This window comes from Heterodontus francisci, chromosome 25 (assembly GCF_036365525.1).
Source record: "Heterodontus francisci isolate sHetFra1 chromosome 25, sHetFra1.hap1, whole genome shotgun sequence".
NCBI classification, from domain to species: domain Eukaryota; kingdom Metazoa; phylum Chordata; class Chondrichthyes; order Heterodontiformes; family Heterodontidae; genus Heterodontus; species Heterodontus francisci.
Window position 1 is genome coordinate 78,898,715 of NC_090395.1, and position 20,906 is coordinate 78,919,620.

At 44.0% G+C, this 20,906-nt stretch overlaps 1 protein-coding gene across 2 annotated transcripts in view; it reads right to left on the bottom strand.

Annotated features, from left to right (window-relative positions):
• Nucleotides 1-20,906, bottom strand: part of LOC137384010 (striatin-interacting protein 1 homolog) — a 223,875-nt gene that overhangs the window by 22,121 nt on the left and 180,848 nt on the right. For both annotated transcript variants that reach the window (XM_068057577.1, XM_068057576.1), the window contains exons 17-18: nucleotides 13,523-13,623; nucleotides 6,429-6,495 (exon numbers count right to left, since the gene is read on the bottom strand). In XM_068057577.1, the coding sequence (XP_067913678.1) occupies nucleotides 6,429-6,495; nucleotides 13,523-13,623 (168 nt within the window). The remainder of the gene's footprint in view (nucleotides 1-6,428; nucleotides 6,496-13,522; nucleotides 13,624-20,906) is intronic.

Below are 20,906 nucleotides of genomic sequence, written 5' to 3' on the forward strand. Positions count from 1 at the left end.
ACTGGCTGGGCAACAGGAGACAGACAGTAGCAGTGGAAGGGAGTTTCTCAAAATGGAGACCTGGGACCACTGTTGTTTGTGATTTACATAAATGATTTGGAGGAAAGTATAGGTGGTCTGATTAGCAACTTTGCAGACGACACCATGATTGGTGGAGTAGCAGATAGTGAAGGGGACTGTCAGAGAATACAGCAGAATATAGATAGATTGGAGAGTTGGGCAGAGAAATGGCAGATGGAGTTCAATCAGGGTAAATGCGAGGTGATGCATTTTGGAAGATCCAATTCAAGAGTGAATATACAGTAAATGGTAAAGTCCTGGGGAAAATTGATGTACGGAGAGATTTGGGTGTTCAGGTCCATTGTTCCCTGAAGGTGGCAACGCAGGTAAATAGAGTGGTCAAGAAGGCATACGGCATGCTTTCCTTCATCGGACGGGGTATTGAGTACAAGAGTTGGCAGGTCATGTTACAGTCGGATAGGACTTTGGTTCGGCCACATTTGGAATACTGTGTGCAGTTCTGGTCGCCACATTACCAAAAGGATGTGGATGCTTTGGAGAGGGAGGTTCACCAGGATGTTGCCTGGTATGGAGGGCGCTAGCTATGAAGAGCGGTTGAGTAGTTTAGGATTATTTTCATTAGAAAGGCGGAGGTTGAGGGGGGACCTGATTGAGGTGTACAAAATCATGAGAGGTATAGACAGGGTGGATAGCAAGAAGCTTTTTCCCCCAGAGTGGGGGATTCAAATACCAGGGGTCACGAGTTCAAAGTGAGAGGGGAAAAGTTTAGGGGTGATATGCGTGGAAAGTTCTTTACGCAGAGGGTGGTGGGTGCCTGGAACGCGTTGCCAGTGGAGGTGGTAGATGCGAACACGATAGCGTCTTTTAAGATGTATCGAGACGGATACATGAATGGGCAGGAAGCAAAGAGATACAGACCCTTAGAAAATAGGCGACATGTTTAGGTAGAGGATCTGGATCGGCGCAGGCTTGGAGGGCAAAGGGCCTGTTCCTGTGCTGTAATTTTCTTTGTTCTAAGAACTATCCACAAGATGGATACAGACAAAGAGAGAGCTGGAGAATCTTTTAAGTCCATGCATGATGGAAGGATTGTAATATTGTAATGAAAGTAATATGACACTTTTGTGACCGGTGTGATTGGGCCATGGATCCATGGATGTTGCCATTACGATTAGGCATGTTAGAATCAAGGAAGAGGAATTGAACCCGGGTTGCTGGATTGTTGGGTATGGGTACAGCAGTCAGCACTGCAGCCTGGAAGAGAAAGGACCACCACCTCACAGAAACACTTAGTAAAAATGATGCAGAACAATGACCACAGAATGCAGGAAATACAACGGCTAAACGACCACCAATGATGGGAGTCTATAATGTAGGTCAACACCCATGGCTCCAGACCGTCCATGTTTATGATATTAACCCAGGCCATAGTATCAGTAGTAGGACTCTTCATGCTGCGCTATTTGAGGCGCCTTGTGCTGAGAGCTCGCGGCCTTTCTTGAAAATAGTAAAATAATTGAGAGGTCAATAAGGATATGTCCCCCTCAACCAGGGGAATTGTAAGATTATTAGGTTACTAAAAGCTACTAACCAGAGTACTAATTGTTAAAATCTAGCTATTATAAACTAACATTTAGCTTTATTAGAAGCCTTCTTTGTAGTAAAGTGGGAAAACTTAGGAAATAGGGTACTGGATAGACAAGATGTCAAGGCAGAGGAATTCTGGGAAATGATGTCAAGTTTTAAAACGCTTACTTGCGGTAAAAGGGGGAGACCCTTAAAGCAGACAGAGAAAACAGCTTCTGTGTAGATTTGTCTTGTAGGGTGATAAGGAACTTCAAAATGTTAAAGCACTGAGATAAAGTAGTTAACACAAAGGGGTACTACTGGTGCAAATTCGAAAGGTTAGCAACCATCACAAAATGATCCTTGGTTGGTTAAGAAAGGCATCTTTTAATACAAGACTAATCACTGATTTGAGAGAGGGGATGGTGAGTTGCAAAGCTGCCAGGATAGAAGAAGTCTGGTCTTTGACACTGTACGGCAGAGAACCTTGGAACAACAAGAGAAAAGAGAGAAAACGAGCAAAAACTTGAAGACCAAAAGCTGCAAGAGAAAGAGTCGTGCGCTCTGTCGTCCAGTCTCGAATACAGGTAATATCTGTGTTAGGCTGTTAATCACTGTCTGAGTTTGAGACTATGGTTTATCTGAAAACTTAAACTTGTCTTTACCTTTATGTCAATAAAGTTGATTCACAGCAAGCTTTGTGCTGCCAAGTCTGTTCCCACCTTAGAAGGAGGTATAGATCACACCTAACTTATCAAATCTTACAGCCCCCTAAGGACACCAACCCCAGCTTTTAACAGTATTTCCAAATAACTGAAGACCCTCAACCCTGGTACCATTTCAGTAAAATTTCTCTGCACCCTTTCCAAGGCCTTGACATCCTTCCTAGAATGAGATGTTCAAAGTTGGACAAAATACTCAAGCTAGTGATTTATAAAGATTTTTTTTAAAAATTCATTCATGGGATGTGGGCGTCGCTGGCCAGGCCAGCATTTATTGCCCATCCCTAATTGCCCTTGAGAAGGTGGTGGTGAGCTGCCTTCTTGAACCGCTGCAGTCCATGTCGGGTAGGTACACCCACAGTGCTGTTAGGAAGGGAGTTGCAGGATTTTGACCCAGCAACAGCGAAGGAACGGCGATATAGTTCCAAGTCAGGATGGTGTGTGACTTGGAGGGGAACTTGCAGGTGTGGTGTTCCCATGTATTTGCTGCCCTTCTCCTTCTCGTTGGTAGAGGTCATGGGTTTGGAAGGTGCTGTCTGAGGAGCCTTGGTGCAGTGCTGCAGTGCATCTTGTAGATGGTACAGACTGCTGCCACTGTGCGTCGGTGGTGGAGGGAGTAAATGTTTGTGGATGGGGTGCCAATCAAGCGGGCTGCTTTGTCCTGGATGGTGTTGAGCTTCTTGAGTGTTGTTGGAGCTGCACCCATCCAGGCAAGTGAAGAGTATTCCATCACACTCCTGACTTGTGCCTTGTAGATGGTGGACAGGCTTTGGGGAGTCAGGAGGTGAGTTACACGCCTCAGGATTCCTAGCCTCTGACCTGCTCTTTTAGCCACAGCATTTATATGGCTACTCCAGTTCAGTTTCTGGTCAATGGTAGCCCCTAGGATGTTGATAGTGGGGGATTCAGCGATGGTAATGCTGTTGAATGTCAAGGGGAGATGGTTAGATTCTCTCTTGTTGGAGATGGTCATTGCCTGGCACTTGTGTGGCGCGAATGTTACTTGCCACTTATTAGCCCAAGCCTGGATATTGTCCAGGGCATGCTGCATTTCTACACGGACTGCTTCAGTATCTGAGGAGTCACGAATGGTGCTGAACATTGTGCAATCATCAGCGAACATCCCCACTTCTGACCTTATGATTGAAGGAAGGTCATTGATGAAGCAGCTGAAGATGGTTGGGCCGAGGACACTACCTTGAGGAACTCCTGCAGTGATGTCCTGGAGCTCAGATGATTGACCTCCAGCAACCACAACCATCTTCCTTTGTGCTAGGTATGACTCCAGCCAGCAGAGGGTTTTCCCGCTGATTCCCATTGACCTCAGTTTTGTGAGGGCTCCTTGATGCCATACTCGGTCAAATGCTGCCTTGATGTCAAGGGCAGTCACTCTCACATCACCTCGAGTTCAGCTCTTTTGTCCATGTTTGAACCAAGGCTGTAATGAGGTCAGGAGCTGAGTGGCCCTGGCGGAACCCAAACTGAGCGTCACTGAGCAGGTTGTTGCTAAGCAAGTGCCGCTTGATGGCACTTTTGATGACACCTTCCATCACTTTACTGATGATTGAGAGTAGGCTAATGGGGCGGTAGTTGGCCAGGTTGGATTTGTCCTGCTTTTTGTGCACAGGACATACCTGGGCAATTTTCCACATTGCAGGGTAGATGCCAGTGTTGTAGCTGTACTGGAACAGCTTGGCTAGGGACGTGGCAAGTTCTGGAGCACAGGTCTTCAGTACTATTGCTGGAATATTGTCTGGGCCCGTAGCTTTTGCAGTATCCAGTGCCTTCAGTCGTTTCTGGATATCACGTGAAGTGAATCGAATTGGCTCAAGTCTGGCATCTGTGATGCTGGGGACTTCAGGAGGAGGCCAAGATGGATCATCAACTCGGCACTTCTGGCTGAAGATTGTTGCAAATGCTTCAGCCTTATCTTTCGCATTGATGTGCTGGGCTCCCCCATCATTGAGGATGGGGATATTTGTGGAGCCACCTCGTCCAGTTAGTTGTTTAATTGTCCACCACCATTCACGGCTGGATGTGGCAGGACTGCAGAGCTTAGATCTGATCTGTTGGTTATGTGATCACTTAGCTCTGTCTATCGCATGCTGCTTACGCAGTTTGGCATGCAAGTAGTCCTGGGTTGTAGCTTGACCAGGTTGGCATCTCATTTTGAGGTATGTCTGGTGCTGCTCCTGGCATGCCCTCCTGCACTCTTCATTGAATCAGGGTTGGTCTCCTGGCTTGATGGTAATGGTAGAGTGGGGAATATGCCGGGCCATGAGGTTACAGATTGTGGTTGAGTACAATCCTGCTGCTGCTGATGGCCCACAGCACCTCATGGATGCCCAGTTTTGCATTGCTGGATCTGTTTGAAATCTATCCCATTCAGCACGGTGATAGTGCCACACAACACGATGGACGGTATCCTCAATGTGAAGGCGGGACTTCGTCTCCACAAGGACTGTGTGGTGGTCACTCCTACCAATACTGTCTTGGACAGATGCATCTGCGGCAGGCAGATTGGTGAGGACGAGGTCGAGTATGTTGTTCCCTCGTGTTGGTTCCCCCACCACCTGCCGCAGACCCAGTCTAGCAGCCATGTCCTTCAGGACTCGGCCAGCTCGGTCAGTAGTGGTGCTACCGAGCCACTCTTGGTGATGGACATTGAAGTCCCCCACCCAGAGTACATTTTGTGCTCTTGCCACCCTCAGAGCTTCCTCCAAGTGGTGTTCAACATGGAGGAGTACTGAGTCATCAGCTGAGGGAGGGCAGTAGGTGGTTATCAGTAGGAGGTTACCTTGCCCATGTTTAACCTGATGCCATGAGACTTCATGGAGTCCGGAGTCGATGTTGAGGACTCCCAGGGCAACTCCCTCCCTCCTGTATACCACTGTGCCACCACCTCTGCTGGGTCTGTCCTGCCGGCGGGACAGGACATACCCGGGGATGGTGATGGCAGTGTCTGGGACATTGTCTGTCAGGTATGATTCCGTGAGAATGACTATGTCAGGCTGTTGCTTGACTAGTCTGTGGGACAGCTCTCCCAACTTTGGCACAAGCCCCCTGACGTTAGTAAGGAGGACTTTGCAGGGCTGGGTTTGCCGTTGTCGTTTCCGGTGTCTAGGTCGATGCCAGGTGGTCCGTCCGGTTTCATTCCTGTTTATAGACTTTGTAGCGGTTAGGTACAACTGAGTGGCTTGCTAGGCCATTTCAGAGGGCATGTAAGAGTTAACCACATTGCTGTGGGTCTGGAGTCACAAGTAGGCCAGACCAGGTAAGGACAGCAGATTTCCTTCCCTGAAGGATATTAGTGAACCAGATGGGTTTTTACAACAATCGACAATGGTTTCGTGGCCATCAAAAAACTAGTTTTAATTCCAGATTTATTAATTAAATTCAAATTCTACCTTCTGCTGTGATGGGATTCAAACCCTTGTCCCCAGAGGAATACCCTGGGTCTCTGGGTTACTAGCCCAGTGATAATACCACTGCGCCACCGCCTACCGGTGCATAACTTCCTCGCTTTTGTACTCCATGCCTCTTTGTATAAAGCCAACGATTATGTATTTTTTTTTTTAATAACAGCTTTGTCTGACCACCGTCACAGATTTGCGTAAGTAGACCCTTTAGAAACTGTACCATTTATTTATATTGTGTCTCCTGGTTCTTCCTTCCAAAATTAGTTGTGATTTTAGTCTTGTTCTGCCCTCTATTCCAAATTTGCTCAAAAGTTATTTTACTGTTCAGAGTTCCTAAAATTTTCTCACAACATTTGTAGCAAAACTTCATTGTGTATATTTCTCATGAGTTATATAAATGTAGCAATTAGATATGGCAGACACATTGGTTGTTTTAAAAAATATAAAGAAATCTTTGTACTCAAATGATGTTCTATTTCCACATTTAGTATTATGCTCAACCTTAAAGAATAAGACTATGTGTATGCTAATCCAGACCCAATGCTATTTATATACCTTTTACTTCTTTCAAAAAAAGTCTTGCAAATATAAATTAAGGAATTTGTATCTCATGAAACATTGCTTATTCTGCAAAAATCATAATCCCTGCAATCTCCCTTTGAAAATAAAACCACTTCAGACTTTGTGTTTGCGTACTTACCAAGCTCTCTGCCGTCAATTCAGGGAGTTCATGTATAACACAGTATGGGAAATCCAGTACCGTAATACTGCAGAGATTTGGAAATGAAAACAGGAAATTAATGATTAGTGAGTCTGAAATCCAATTTCAATGAGTCTCCTTAATACTGACTTTTCTTATGTCCACGTGCTACACAGATGTGCTGTGAGCCCTACCTCAGTGAGAGCACTCTTGAACCCACAACCTTCTAACTTGGGCAAGACCCACTCCAGAGATTTAAGAATATAAACTAGACTGGCGCTTCTGTGCAGTATTGGGCAAGTGCTGCATTGTACTTTTTTGGTGAGACATTAAATTGAGGCCCTGTCTGCCCTCTCAGTTGGGAACTGAAAATGCCCCAAAGAGTACAGGAGTTTTCCCCCAGTATACTGGTCATTGTTTCTCCCTCAACCAACATCTCTAAAGCAGATTTTCCAGTGACTAACTTCATTGCTGTTTGTGGGAGCTAGCTGTGCACAAATTGGCTGCCACATTTTCCTACATTACACAGCATATACACTTGAAAAATACTTTATTGGCTTTGAAGCACTTTGGGATGTGCTAAGACCATAAAAAGTGCCACATAAATGCAAGTTCTTTGTTCTTGTAATTGTGAAGAGTAGCCTATGATTCAGTCCAATATGTTGATTTTGAGCCTTTAGATTCCAATTCAATCTCAAAAAATATATTAACTGGTAGTGTTACGACTGCGGCGGGAGCAACGCACTGTCAATTCAGTCCCGTCACTCCACAGGTCGCAGCATATTATTTAAAGCTTTCCACCCAACTGGAAAACAGCCTGTGTGAAGTTTGCAAGTTCTCCCTGTGTCTGCGTGGGTTTCCTCCGGGTGCTCCGGTTTCCTCCCACATGCCAAAGACTTGCAGGTTGATAGGTTAATTGGCCATTATAAATTGCCCCTAGTATAGGTAGGTGATAGGGAAATATATAGGGACAGGTGGGGATGTGGTAGGAATATGGGATTAGTGTAGATTAGTATAAATGGGTGGTTGATGGTCGGCACAGACTCGGTGGGCCGAAGGGCCTGTTTCAGTGCTGTATCTCTAAACTAAACTAAACAAATTAAACACTCTAGTAACCCCCAGAATAAAACAGGCCAAGCCAGGTATCTTTAGACAACAAATTAACATTATTAACAAACTAAACCTTAAACACTATTAAGATAAACTTATGTCTAAAGACCTTATAACTTATTTTAATCTAACCCCATTCACACATGTACACTCAAAAATAACCGGTTTTAAAAGTGGTGATTTTAAATATTAGCTGCTTAAGAGTAAACAAGTACGTCTTTTTGGGTTACGTTTCTGAAGGATGAGGTATTCTAATGTGGAAATAGCCAAAGGCCACTTGAAGTCTTCACGTGAATTTGATGCAGTAGTCGATTCTTAATAGGCATTCAACTCATCGGCTGCAGTAGGCATCAACAGTTCCTTCAGCAACACAAACAGTCTCTTGAAAAAAGGCTTTTCTTCTTTAGGCAATTAACTCAGTTCATATTTCCCCGTTGAGTTTTTGCTGAGAGAAATTAGACAGCTCTCCTCTCTCTTCAGTAGCATGCCTCGCTGGAAAGTCTCTCAAAAAAACTAACTCATTCAGACTAGTTTTTGCCAGTTCTACAGAGGTAATTGTAAACATTATACCACATGACCTCTCTCTCCTGCTGTTGCCTCGGTAGCAAAAATGCAGCTAGCACACTATGCCTCAGAAATTCCAGAACTTTCTCTCCCCTAAAGGTGCATTGTTTTTAACACAGTCTTAAAGGCATGCACAGTTTTAATCCAAGGAGAAAAAAAGATACAAGTCCGTGACAGCAATGCCAATAAAATGAGCTATGAAACTTGCTGTTATAATACATGAAAAAGGTAATTTAACCAATCTTAGATCATCCAACCAGAAAGACACCATCGCTCCCCAACATGGTATGCAACTGCTGCTTAAATGATTCTTGAGCTTTTCTCCACAGCATCTTTTCCGAGAGGTACACTCAGGTACTCATTGCTCATTGTATAAAGAAATATCTGGTATCAGGCCTAAACTTTCTTTTTATTAATGCAATTGTGTCCCCATGTCCTACTCTCACATTTTACTTTGAAGCAGTATTCATCTGCTATTTATGCTGCCACACTAAGTAACTATATAAGAATAGCCTTTATTCATTCACTGACTGTGGGCATTGCTGGCAAGGCTAACATTTATTGCCCATCCCTAATTACCCTCGAGTAGGTGGTGGCGAGCTACTTGCTTAAAACTCCGAATATTTACTTCTGACTCGTGTCTTGTAGGTTGTTACAGTGCAGAAGGATGCTATTCGGCCCATCACGTCCGCACCGGCTCTCCAAAAGAGCAATTCCCTCAGTTCCATTCCCGCCTTCTACTCGTAACCCTGCACATTCTTCCTTTTCATAACAGTCCAATTCCCTTTTGAATGCTTCAAATTGAAGCTGCCTCCACCACTCTCAGGCAGTGCATCCAGATCTTAACCACTCGTGCGTGAAAAAGATTTTCCTGTCACTTTTGCTTCTCTTACCTAATACTTTAAATCTATGCCCTCTTGTTCTCGATCCTTTCATGAGTGGAAACAGTTTCTCTCTATTTACTCTGTCCAGACCCCTCCTGATTTTGAATACCTCTATCAAATCACCTCTCAGTCTTCTCTTCTCCAAGGAAAACAGTCCTAACTTCTCCAATCTATCTTCACAACTGAAATTCTTCATCCCTGGAACCATTCGTGAATCTTCTTTGTATTTTTCTCAATGCCCTCACGTCTTTCCTAAAGTGCGGTGCCCAGACTGGACGCAATACACCAGCTGAGGCTGAACTAGTGTCTTATACAAGTTCAACATAACTTCCTTGCTCTTGTACTCTATGCCCCTATTAATAAAGCCCAGGATGCTGTATGCTTTATTAACTGCTCTCTCAATCTGTCCTGCCACTTTCAATGATTTATGCACATATACACCCCGGTCCCTCTGCTCCTGCACCCCTTTTAGAATTGGATCCTTTATTCGATATTGTCTCTCCAAGTTCTTCCTACCAAAATGAATCACTTCACATTTCTCTGCATTAACTTCCGTCTGCCATTTTTCTGCCTATTCCACCAACCTGTCTACGTCATTTTGACATTCTACACTCTTCTCCTCACAGTTCACAATGTTTCCAAGTTTTGGATCATTCGCAAATTTTGAAATTGTGCCCTGTACACCAAGGTCTAGGTCATTAATATATATCAGGAAAAGCAAGGGATCCAACGTCAACCCTTGGGGAAACTAAACTGCACTACAAATCTTCCTCCAGTCCAAAATACACCCATTAACCACTACTCTCTGCTTCCTGTCACCTAGCCAATTTTGCATCCGTGCTGCTACAGTCCCTTTTATTCCATGACTATAACTTTTCGCACATTGTGCGGCACTTTATCACGTGTTTTGGAAGCCCATGTACACCACATCAATAGCATTACCTCATCAATAACCTCCAGCAAGTTAGCTACACACGATTTTCCCGTAACAAATCCATGCTGACTTTCCCGGATTATCCCTCATTCACCAAAGGGACTATTAATTTTTTCCTGAATTATTGTCTCTAGAAGCTTCCCCACCACAGAGATTAAACTGACTGGCCTGTAGTTGCAGGGCTTATCTTTACACCCTTTTTTGAACAAGGGTTAAAATTTGCAATTCTCCAGTTCTCCGGCACCACCCGAGTCTAAGGAGGTTTGGAAGATTATGGCAAGTGCCTCTGCAATTTCCACTCTCACTTACCTCAGTATCCTTGGATGCATCTCACCCGGTCTTGGTCTATCAACTTTCTGTCCAGCTAGCCTATCCAATACCTCTTCCATATCAATTTTAAACACTTCAAGTGCCTGAATTACCTCCTCTTCCACCATGACCTGTGCAACACCTTCTTTCTTGGTAAAGATAGATGCAAAATATTCATTTAATACCTCAGCCATACCCCTGCCTCTATGCGTAAATCCCCATTTTTGGTCCCTAATAGGAGCCATACCTCCTTTTTGCAATTAATATGCCTATAGAAGACTTTTGGATTCCCTTTATATTAGCTGCCAGTCTCTTTTCATATTCTCTCTTTGCTTCTCTTATTTGCTTTTTCACTTCCCCTCAACCTTCTCTGTTCAGCCTGGTTCTCAGTTGTATTATCTACCTGACATCTTACCTAGCACATAAGAAAAATAGTTGTGGTTGTTGGAGGTTCATCACAGCAGGAGTTCCTCTGGGTAGTGTCCTAGGCCTAACCATCTTCAGCTGCTTCATCAATGATCTTCCCTCCATCATGTCAGAAGTGGGGATGTTTGCCGACAACTGAACAGTGTTCAATACCATTCGCAACTCTTCAGATACTAAAGCAGTCCATGCATCAAGACCTCTTTGAGAATGTAACGAGCAGGGTGGCTGAAGAGGAACCAGCAGATATTGTGTATTTGGATTTCCAAAAGGCATTTGATAACGTGCCTCATAAAAGTTTACTATATAAGGCTGATTGCTGGGTAGAGGGGTTTGTCTTATGAGGAAAGGTTAAGCAGGGTGGGCCTATACTCATTGGAGTTAAGAATGAGAAGTGATCTTATTGAAATGTATAAGATTCTGAAACGGATTGACAGGTTAGATGCTGAGAGGATGCTTACTCTCGTAGGGGAATCTAGAACTAGGGGGCACAGTTTCAATACAAGGGGTCTCCCATTTGAGAAGGAGATGAGCAGAAATTTCTTCTGAGGGTAGCTAGTGCTTGGAATTCTCTTCTCCAACCAGCAGTGGAGGCTGGGTCATTGAACATATTCAAGGCTGAGTTAGACAGATGTTTGACCAACCAGGATTATGGGAGGCAGGCAGCAAAGTGGAGCTAAGGCCACAAACAGATCAGCCACGATCTTACTGAATGGCAGAGCAGGCTCAAGGGACCTTATGCTCTTATTCAGGTTTGGGCTGACAAGTGGCACCTAACATTCATGCCACACAAGTGCCAGGTAATGACCATCTCCAATAAAGCGAATCTAACAACCTTCCCTTGATATTCAACAGCATTACTATTGCTGAATGCCCCAAGATAGCAGGGGTTACCATTGCCCAGCAACTCGCCAAGGCTCCTTCAGCAGCACCTTTCAAAACCTGCTACCTCTACCATCTAGTAGGGCAAGTTAAGAAGCACCGTCAACTGCAAGTTCCCCTCCAATTCACTGACCATCCTGATTTGGAACTATATAGTGTTCCTTCACTGTTGCTGGGTCAAAATCCTGGATCTGACTCCCTAACAGCACTGTGATGTACCTACACCACATGGACTGTAGCAGTTCAAGGCGGCTGCTCACTAGAGGCCTGCTACCCAACCCAAAGGGACCCGACATGTATCAGGTTCGGGCCGGGTCGGGCCCATCTTCAAGGTCCGGCTTTCGGGATTGGGTCGGATCGGGCTGGACACACAGGGTAAGTGCTCTGCTGGTAATATTGAAATCAAAAAAAAAAAAAACAAAAAAAAAAAAAAACTTACCTGAGCTGGGAGACCAGGACGAAACTGAGTCTGCGCAGTGAGCGAGTGACGTCACTATGAAGTCATCACGCACGTGCTGCAGGTACGGTGTCAGGAAGGTAAGTAAATGGATGGTCGGGTCGAGTCGGGGCGAGTTCAGGTTGGGTCGGGCCCGGGGCTAAAATCAGAGGGACTCGGGCTGGGGCGGGCTCGGTTCCGCTGTGGTTCGGTCGGGTTCCTTTTTCCCGACCTGAGCAGACCTCTACTGCTCACCACCATTTTCTCAAGAGCAATTAGGAATGGGGAATAAATGCTGGCCTTGCAAGCGATGCTAATATCCCAAGAATGAATAACAAAAAAAAAATCCAAGCAATCAACACTCTGAAGATAGTGTGGGTTTCTAGTCAACTGAATAGAACATTTCAGAGTAGAATATAACAGTTAACAAATCAGTTGCAAGTTTCAAAATGCACCAAGAGAATTTCTTGAAAATTCACGTTCAGAGGCAGTGAGGATAGTATGACAGGAGTCAGGAGTTTTAAAACCAAATGCATATATGGGGTGATTTTGCAATCCCAAGAAACCCTACAGGTGCATAGCGTGACATTTGTTATCCATTAAAATGAGTGGTCAGATCACAGGCTATACTCCCACAATTTCCCAAGATGCACAGAGTTACTGTTGAGACACCAGACAATGGAATCACCCGAAAGCGAAGCAAGTGTTTTTTTCCCCCTAGTGCTTACAATTAGGGTGGTGTAAAAAAGTCAGGATCATCTGTAGACTTTATTCAGAGAAGGCATAGCCAGCATCTGCAGTATTTTGCTTTTATTTTAGTGTAGCTAATAGGAGTTTGGCAAAGATAAGTTGGAATATATTTAGCCAATTTTTTTTCCTGAGGTTTGATCCCACAGTACCAACAGCCCAATTACCATTGCTCACGTAGCAGTCTCCACAGCAAGAGTTAGGAGCAATTATCCCAATGTATGGGGAATCCCAGCTTAGTTTGGCACTTGCACCTGATGCCCAAGCATGATTATTTCCAGCAGGGATTGATGGATAGCAAAGAGGTGCATAAACACTGACAATTTTCCCCTCCCTAACCTGAGGATTAATTAGAGTCCCGAAATGCCACCACGGCTATGGTCAGTTTACTCAGCACACACTAGCAATCAAATTGACATCTTTGCTCTGTTTAGTTCTACTACACCAGCTACAGTAATGCTCTTGATTAACTCTTGACATTCAAAAATTGATTTAAATATTAACAGAATATTTATGGCAAGTGGCAGGTTGCATCAACATACAGGTGACATTGAATAGTGGGATAAGTTCATGCATGTTAATCCTTACACAAATTACCTACTTTAACCGGAAAGGTGATTCTTTCTGCTTAGTCCTTCCCACACAGGCAACTGCATGGCAGCACAGTAAATATTAACTCTCAGTCTGCATGAGCACAAACACTTGGTCCAGTGAGTGCACAGTCTACTCGTTATACAACCAGTTGGAAAATTATCCCACTTCAGGAAGGATTAGAATACAATACTAAGGGGTTCAGAAGCCTTACCTGTTCTTTGCTGTAATGTAGGACATGATGTTCTGATTGAAGAACTTTAAAATGAGTGGAATGCAGTTGGCAAAAACCAGGTGCTGTGCCATGTACTCAAACTGCAGGACAACAACATAGAATCTGGTTTAATATCTTCGCAATGCTGGCAAAGAAAACAAAATCTTCAGCAAATTCTTTTTCACAGCTTTCTTGCAGCTTGGCTGGTAAGTGCACTCCCCAGTCTAGCAGAGTTGTACATACTGGGAAGATTCTAGGATCAATCCCTGGTATGCACATGAGGAGATTTTTGTGTCAAAGGTGCTTTATAAATCAAAGTAGCTGTTTAAGCTTGTTGACCTCAACTGTGGCACGGTCGGAGGACTATGTATGGGCATCACATTCTCTGAAATGGCCTGCTGACATTCGGCGTTAAGCACAGTTGCACCGAATCAGCATGAGCTCCTTTCCCTCAAGCTTTTTTTCTTTATCAAACTTCCAAAGCCTTTTTCAACTATGGTTAGTTTTACTGGGAGCTGAAATTAACAGTAACCATGGCATGGTGGTTACATTACTGGACTTGTAATCTGGAGGCCTGGATTAATGATCCAGTAACATGAGTTCAAATGCCACAACGGCAGCTGGGGAACTTAAATTCAATTAATTAATAAATCTGGAATCGAAAGCTGGTCTCAGTAATGGTGACCATGAAACTATAGATTGTCGTAAAAACCGACCTGGTTCACTAATATCCTTTAGGGAAGGAAATCTACATATGACTCCAGGCCCACACCTTAACTCTTAACTGCCCTCGCAAATGGCTTAGCAAACCACTGTCATATCAAACAGAGTTAACGTTACAGGCTGTCCTAACAAAGGGTCACAGCTTCACTATTTTTTTGGGGGGGTCTGGAATGTTTGTGAAGCAACAGTCAGAAGTCCAAGGGGTCTTTAGATTATTGGAAGGGGGCAGGGAGAGTGTAACTAAAATTAAAAACTTTCCTGCTTCTTCTTCAACCTGCGCCTACAAATCCCTCAGACCCTCTGGTTTGCACAAGTCCCAAAACACGTCATTTCAGACATCCTTCCTCTGGTTGTTCAACAATCCTAAATTCTGGAACATGAATTGGAACCCTGGAATATCACTTCCTTCTAATTTTACAGTGTAGGAAACAGACAGACTACATTTCGATAGCGCCTTGCACTGCCACATGAAGTCCCAGGCTCTTTTCAATCAATTCATTACTTTTGAAGTGTAGTCACACCACTGTTGTAATGTTGGAAATATGGCAGTCAATTTGCCCACAGCAAGGTCCCATAAACAGCAATGTAATCATGACCAGTTGATCTGTTTTAGTGATGTTGTTTGAGGGATAAATATTGACCAGGACACAGGGGAGAACTTCCTAGCTCTTTCCCAAATAGTGCCATGGGATCTTTTACTTACACCTGAGAGGGTAGACGTGGCTTCAATTTAACGGCTCATCCAAGAGACGACACCTCCGACAGTGTAGCACTCCCTCGGTACGTACACAGAAATCCAGTCTGTACTACGTACTTGAAGTCCCACTCTGATTCATTCCAGGATCTTCTGACTCAGAGGCATGAGTGCGACTCACAGAGCCTGGGTTCAGGAGGGAAGGGTTCAGATTTCTCGGCTGATGGGACCAGTTACATAGAATTCTAGAATATATGTTTCAAGCCTGTGACCTCAGTACTTTGCCCTACGGCAGCGAGGCCTGGACAATGTATGTCAGCCAAGAGCAATGTCTCAATTCATTCCATCTTCGCTGCCTCCGGAGAATCCTTGGCATCAGGTGGCAGGACCGTATCTCCATCGCACAAGTCCTCGAGGCGGCCAACATCCCCGGGATATACACCCCACTGAGCCAGCGACGCTTGAGATGGTTTGGCCACGTGAGCCGCATGGAAGATGGCATGATCCCCGAGGACGCATTGTACAGCGAGCTCGTCACTGGTATCAGACCCACCGGCCGTCCATGTCTCCGCTTTAAAGATGTCTGCAAACGCGACATGAAGTCCTGTGACACTGACCACAAGTCGTGGGAGTCATTGCCAGAGCTGGCGGACAGCCATAAAGGCGGGGCTAAAGAGTGGCGAGCCGAAGAGACTTAGAAAAAAGACAGAATTGCAAGGAGAGAGCCAACTGTGTAACAGCCCCGACAACCAATTTTATCTGCAGTGCCTGTGGAAGAGTCTATCACTCTAGAATTGGCCTTTATAGCCACTCTAGGCGCTGCTCCACAAACCACTGACCACCTCGAGGTGCTTACCCATTGTCTCTCGAGACAAGGAGGCCAAAGAGAGATAGATAGCACAGAAACAAGCTATTCAGCCCAACCAGTCTAGGCTGGCATTTATACTCGCCTCTTCCCATTCTTCCTCATCTAACCATCAGCATAACACTCTATTTTCTCTTCCTCATCTGCTTATCTAGCTTCCCTTAAATTTCTTTTGGGCCTCCTTATCTCGAGAGACAATGGATACGCGCCTGGAGGTGGTCAGTGGTTTGTGAGCTTCCCTTAAATGTATCTATACTATTAGCCTTAACTATTGGCATGTTGCACATTCTCACCACTCTCTGGGTAAAGAAATTTCTTCTGAATTCCCTTATTTGATTTCTTGGCGACTAACTTATATTGATAGCCTCCAGTTTTGCTCACTTTTTTAATTCATTCGTGGGATGTGGAACAGCACTTATTGCCCATCTCCAATTGCTCGAGAAGGCAGTGGTACGCTGCCTTCTTGAACCACAAATGGATGCATTCTATCTGTGTCTACTTCATCAAAATCTTTCATAATTTTTAAGACCTCTATTAGGTTACATTTCTCACATCAAGAGAAAAGAGACCTAACCCAATTATCCTTCCCTGATAGTTATAACTTTGCAGTTCTGGTATCATCCTTGCCCATTTTTCTTTTTTTACACCCTCTCGCATCCCTCTATATCCTTCGTATAATATGGCGACCAGAACTGTAGACAATACTCTAAGTTTGGTCTAACCATGTTTAGCATAGCTTAGTTACAGAGTCATTTATGGCTCAGAAGGAGGCCATTTGACCCATCAAATCTATGCTGGCTCTCCAAACAGCAATCCAGTCAGTCCCTTTCCCCTGCTCTATCGCTGTAGCCCTGCAAGTTTATTTCCCTCAAGTGCCCATCCAATTTCCTTTTGAAATCAATCACAGTCTCTGCTTCCACCACCCTCGTTGGTAGCAAGTTCCAGATTACCACTTGCTGCGTAAAAAATGTTCTTCCTCACATTCCCTCTGCATCTCTTGCCCAAAACCTGAAAACTGTGTCTCTTAGTCCTTGTACCACCAGATAATGCAAACAGCTTTTCCTTGTCTACCTTACCTAAACCTATCAATCTTGTACACCTCTATCAAATCACCCCTCAAACTCCTTTACTCCAAAAAGAACCACCCCAACTTATCCAACCTGACCTTGTAGCTAAAATTCCTCATCCATGGAACCATTTTGGTAAATCTCCTCTGCACCTGATCAAAGATTCTCACATTCTTCCTAAAGTGCGGTGACCAGAATGGAACTGTGGCCTAACCAGACCTTTATACAGGTTCAGAAAAACATCCCTGCTTTTGTATTCAATACCTCGATTGATGAAGCCTAAGATCCCACTAATCACTCTCTCAATACGTCTCGCCACATTCAAAGATCTATGCACATAAACCCCCAGGTCCCTCTGTCCCTGCACACTCTTTAGTACTGTGCCATTAAGTATATATTGTCTTGCCCTTCTGCCAAAACGCACCACCGCACACTCGTCTGTATTAAATTCCATTTGCTACCTGTCTGCCAATTCTGCTAGCCTACCTATGTCCTGTTGCAGTCGACTGGCATCATCCTCACTGTTTGCCATTCCTCCAAGTTTGGCATCATTGGCAAATTTTGAAATTTTACTCTGTATTCCAATCTCCAAGTAATTCCTATACGTATCACAATCAAAAAAGCAGTGGTCCTAGCACTGAACCTTGGTGAACATCACTGTCTACCGAGTTTGAAAAATAACCATTTACCATGACTCGCTGTTTTCTGTCCTTAAGCCTAACTTTTCTACTTTTCATTTCTATCCCTCCAGAACTAAATCCTCGCACTTATTTTATTTTTGTTATGGTGCGACATAACAGTTTGGTATATGGGATGCACAGACTATCTGAACAATGCTGGGATTCATGCCCTCACTGGATAGTGAGTAGTGTTGCGGGGGTGCTGAACAAATATGAAATGAGGAAGTAGAAAGCAAAGCAAAAGGGACAAGAATTGTGGGAAAAAGGGAAGAGAAAAGCTGATCAGAGGGAGGATGAAGTAAAACGCAAATTGGCAAGATCAAACAGAGGTTTGAAATAAACATCAAAAAACAATTGCAAACACACAGCAGGTCATTCAGCATCTGTGGGGAGAACAGTGAATATTTTTCGTTTGCAGCCTTCTTTAGAACTGAAAAGTAAGAAGAACAAGCATATTAATAGAATTAGAAAAAGATGAGGGGGGGAATAAACAGACACGGTAGAATGATGCAACAGCATCTTATCTCAAGCAATAAAAGGAATCAATGAATAAATTAGACATGCAAATGCAGTGACAGTCTAGGAAAAAGGTGAGATATACGAGGGATAGAAAACTTTAAAAACCTGGGGATCAGGTTTTAATATAAAACAAAAGATGCTGCCAAAATCTACCAGATGCAACACTGAATAGAAAAACAACTGGTCAATTGGGCACAGCATCTTTTGCAGCAAAATTGTCCTGGGCAGACAAAGTCCCTAACTCCCCTTTCCCTTGGATGCTGCCAAACCCACCCCACAACCAGCAACCCTGCTGTAAAGAAAATGGCGAATATAACAAATCTGAAGTTACTTAGACCCATGTTCAGAACAGGGAAAGATGAAATACTTCTCTTGAAGTTTGCATTGTGCTTTGCTGGAGCAGGGTCAGCTGTGGTTCAGTGGGTAGTGCACTCACCTCTGAGTCAGGAGGTTGTGGGTTCATATCTCACTCCAAAGACTTAAGCACCAAGACCTATGCTGACATTCCCAGTGCAGTACTATGGGAGCACTGTCAGAGGTGCTGTTTTACGGATGAGATGTTGAACCAAGGCCCCGTCTGCCCTCTCAGGTGGATGTGAAAGACTTCTTGCTACTATTTCGAAGAGGAGCAAGGGACCTATCCTTGGTGTCATGGCCAATATTTAACCCTGACTCAAAATATTAAAAATTATCTGGTCATGAATTTTCCATTACCATACAGCTGTTTGTGAGAGCTTGCTGTGTGCAAATTGGCTGCTGCGTTTCACACTGTCCATCGCCATTTGCCCTGAGGGCAGTGGGTCAACCATATTGGATTAGGTGTAGCAGGCTCCCTTGTTGAAGGGCCTTAGTTAACCAGTTCTGTTTTTACAACAACCCAGAAATTTTCATGGTGATTTTCTGGTGTCAGCCACAATTTCAAATTTTGAGAGTTTAATTTCACAACCTGCTAAGGTAGAATTTGAATGGATGACCTCTGGGTGTTAATCCAGTAATACAACAACCAGTTTTTATAAATTGGATGTGGAGTTCAAAAGCAGAGAAATAATGTTGAGTCTGTACAAATCATTAATTAGGCTGCAGTTAATGTGCAGTTTTGGGTTTCTAACTGCAGGAAAAACTGGCATGGAGAGGATGCAGAAGAAATTCACCATGACCCCAAAGATGAGGGATTTTAGTTGTGAGGAGACACCAGAGAACCTAAGAATATAAGAAATAGGAGTAGGCCATTCAGCCCCTTGAGCCTGCTCTGCCATTCAATAAGATCATGGCTGATCTGACTGTGGCCTTAACTCTACTTTCCTGCCTGCCCACCATAACTCTCGACTCCCTTGTAGATCAAAAATCTGTCTAACTCAGCCTTGAATATATTCAATAACCCAGCCTCCACTGCTGTCTGGGGATGAGAACTCCAAAGATTAACGATCTTCAGAGAAGAAAGTCCTCCTAATCTCAGTCTTAAACGAGAGACCTTATTTTTTAAACTGTGCACCCTAGTCCTAGATTCTTCCACAAGGGGGAATATCCTCTCAGCATCTAACCTGTCTAGTTCCCTCAGAATCTTATATGCTTCAATAAGATCACCTTTCATTCTTCTAAACGCCAATGAGTAGAGTCCCAACCTGTTCAACCTTTCCTCACAAGAACATAAGGAATAGGAGCAGGAGCAGGCCATACAGCCCCTCAAGCCTGCCCCGCCATTCAATAAGATTATGGCTGATCTGTCCCAGATCTCAACTCCTCTTTCGGGCCTGCTCCACATAACCCTCAACTCCCCGAGATTTCAAAAATCTATCTAACTCCTCCTTAATTACATTTAGTGGCCTAGCCTCCACAACTCTGAGGTAGAGAATTCCAGAGATTCACCATCCTCAGAGAAGAAATTCCTTCGCATCTCAGAGGGGGATTTAAGGAAAACAAATTTCACCCAGAGGGTGGTTGGAATCTGGAACGCACTGCCTGAAGAGGTGGTAGAAACAGGAACCCTCACAGCATTTAAGTATTTAGATGAGCACTTGAAACGCCATAGCATACAAGGCTACGGGCCAAGTGCTGGAAAATGGGATTAGAATAGTTAGGTGTTTGATGGCCGTCACGGACACGATGGGCCAAAGGGCCTGTTTCTGTGCTGTATAACTATGACTCGAAATGTGTGACCCCTTATTCTGTAACTATGTCCTCCAGTTCGAGATTCCCCAACCAGTGTAAACATATTCTCAACATTTACCCTGTCAAGCCTCCTTAGAATGTCAATAAGATCACCTCTCATTCTTCTGAACTCCAATGAATAAAGGCCTAACTTGTTTAGCCATTCTTGATAAGACAACCCCTTCATCCCAGGAATCAGCCTAGTGAACCTTTTCTGAACTGCCTCCAATGTTAGTATATCCTTCCTTAAATACGGGGATCAAAACTGTATGCAGTACTCCAGGTGTGGCCTCACCAACACCCTGTACAGTTGTAATAAGAGTTCCCTATTTTTAAACTCTAACCCCCCCTAGCAATAGGCCAAAATTCCATTTGCCTTCCTAATTACTTGCTGCACCTGCATGCTAACTTTTTGTGTTTCATGTACAAGAACACCCAGATCCCTCTGTACTGCAGTATTTTGTAATCTTTCTCCATCTAAATAATAATCCGCCTTTTTATTCTTCCTACCGAAGTGGATGACCTCACACTTTCCCACACTGAACTCCATCTGCCAAGCTTTTGCCCACTCACTTAACCTATATGCCTTTTCAGACTCTTTGTGTTCTCATCACAACATGCCTTGCCACCTATTTTTGTATGATCAGCAAACTTGGATACACTACACTCTGTCCTTTCCTCCAAGTCA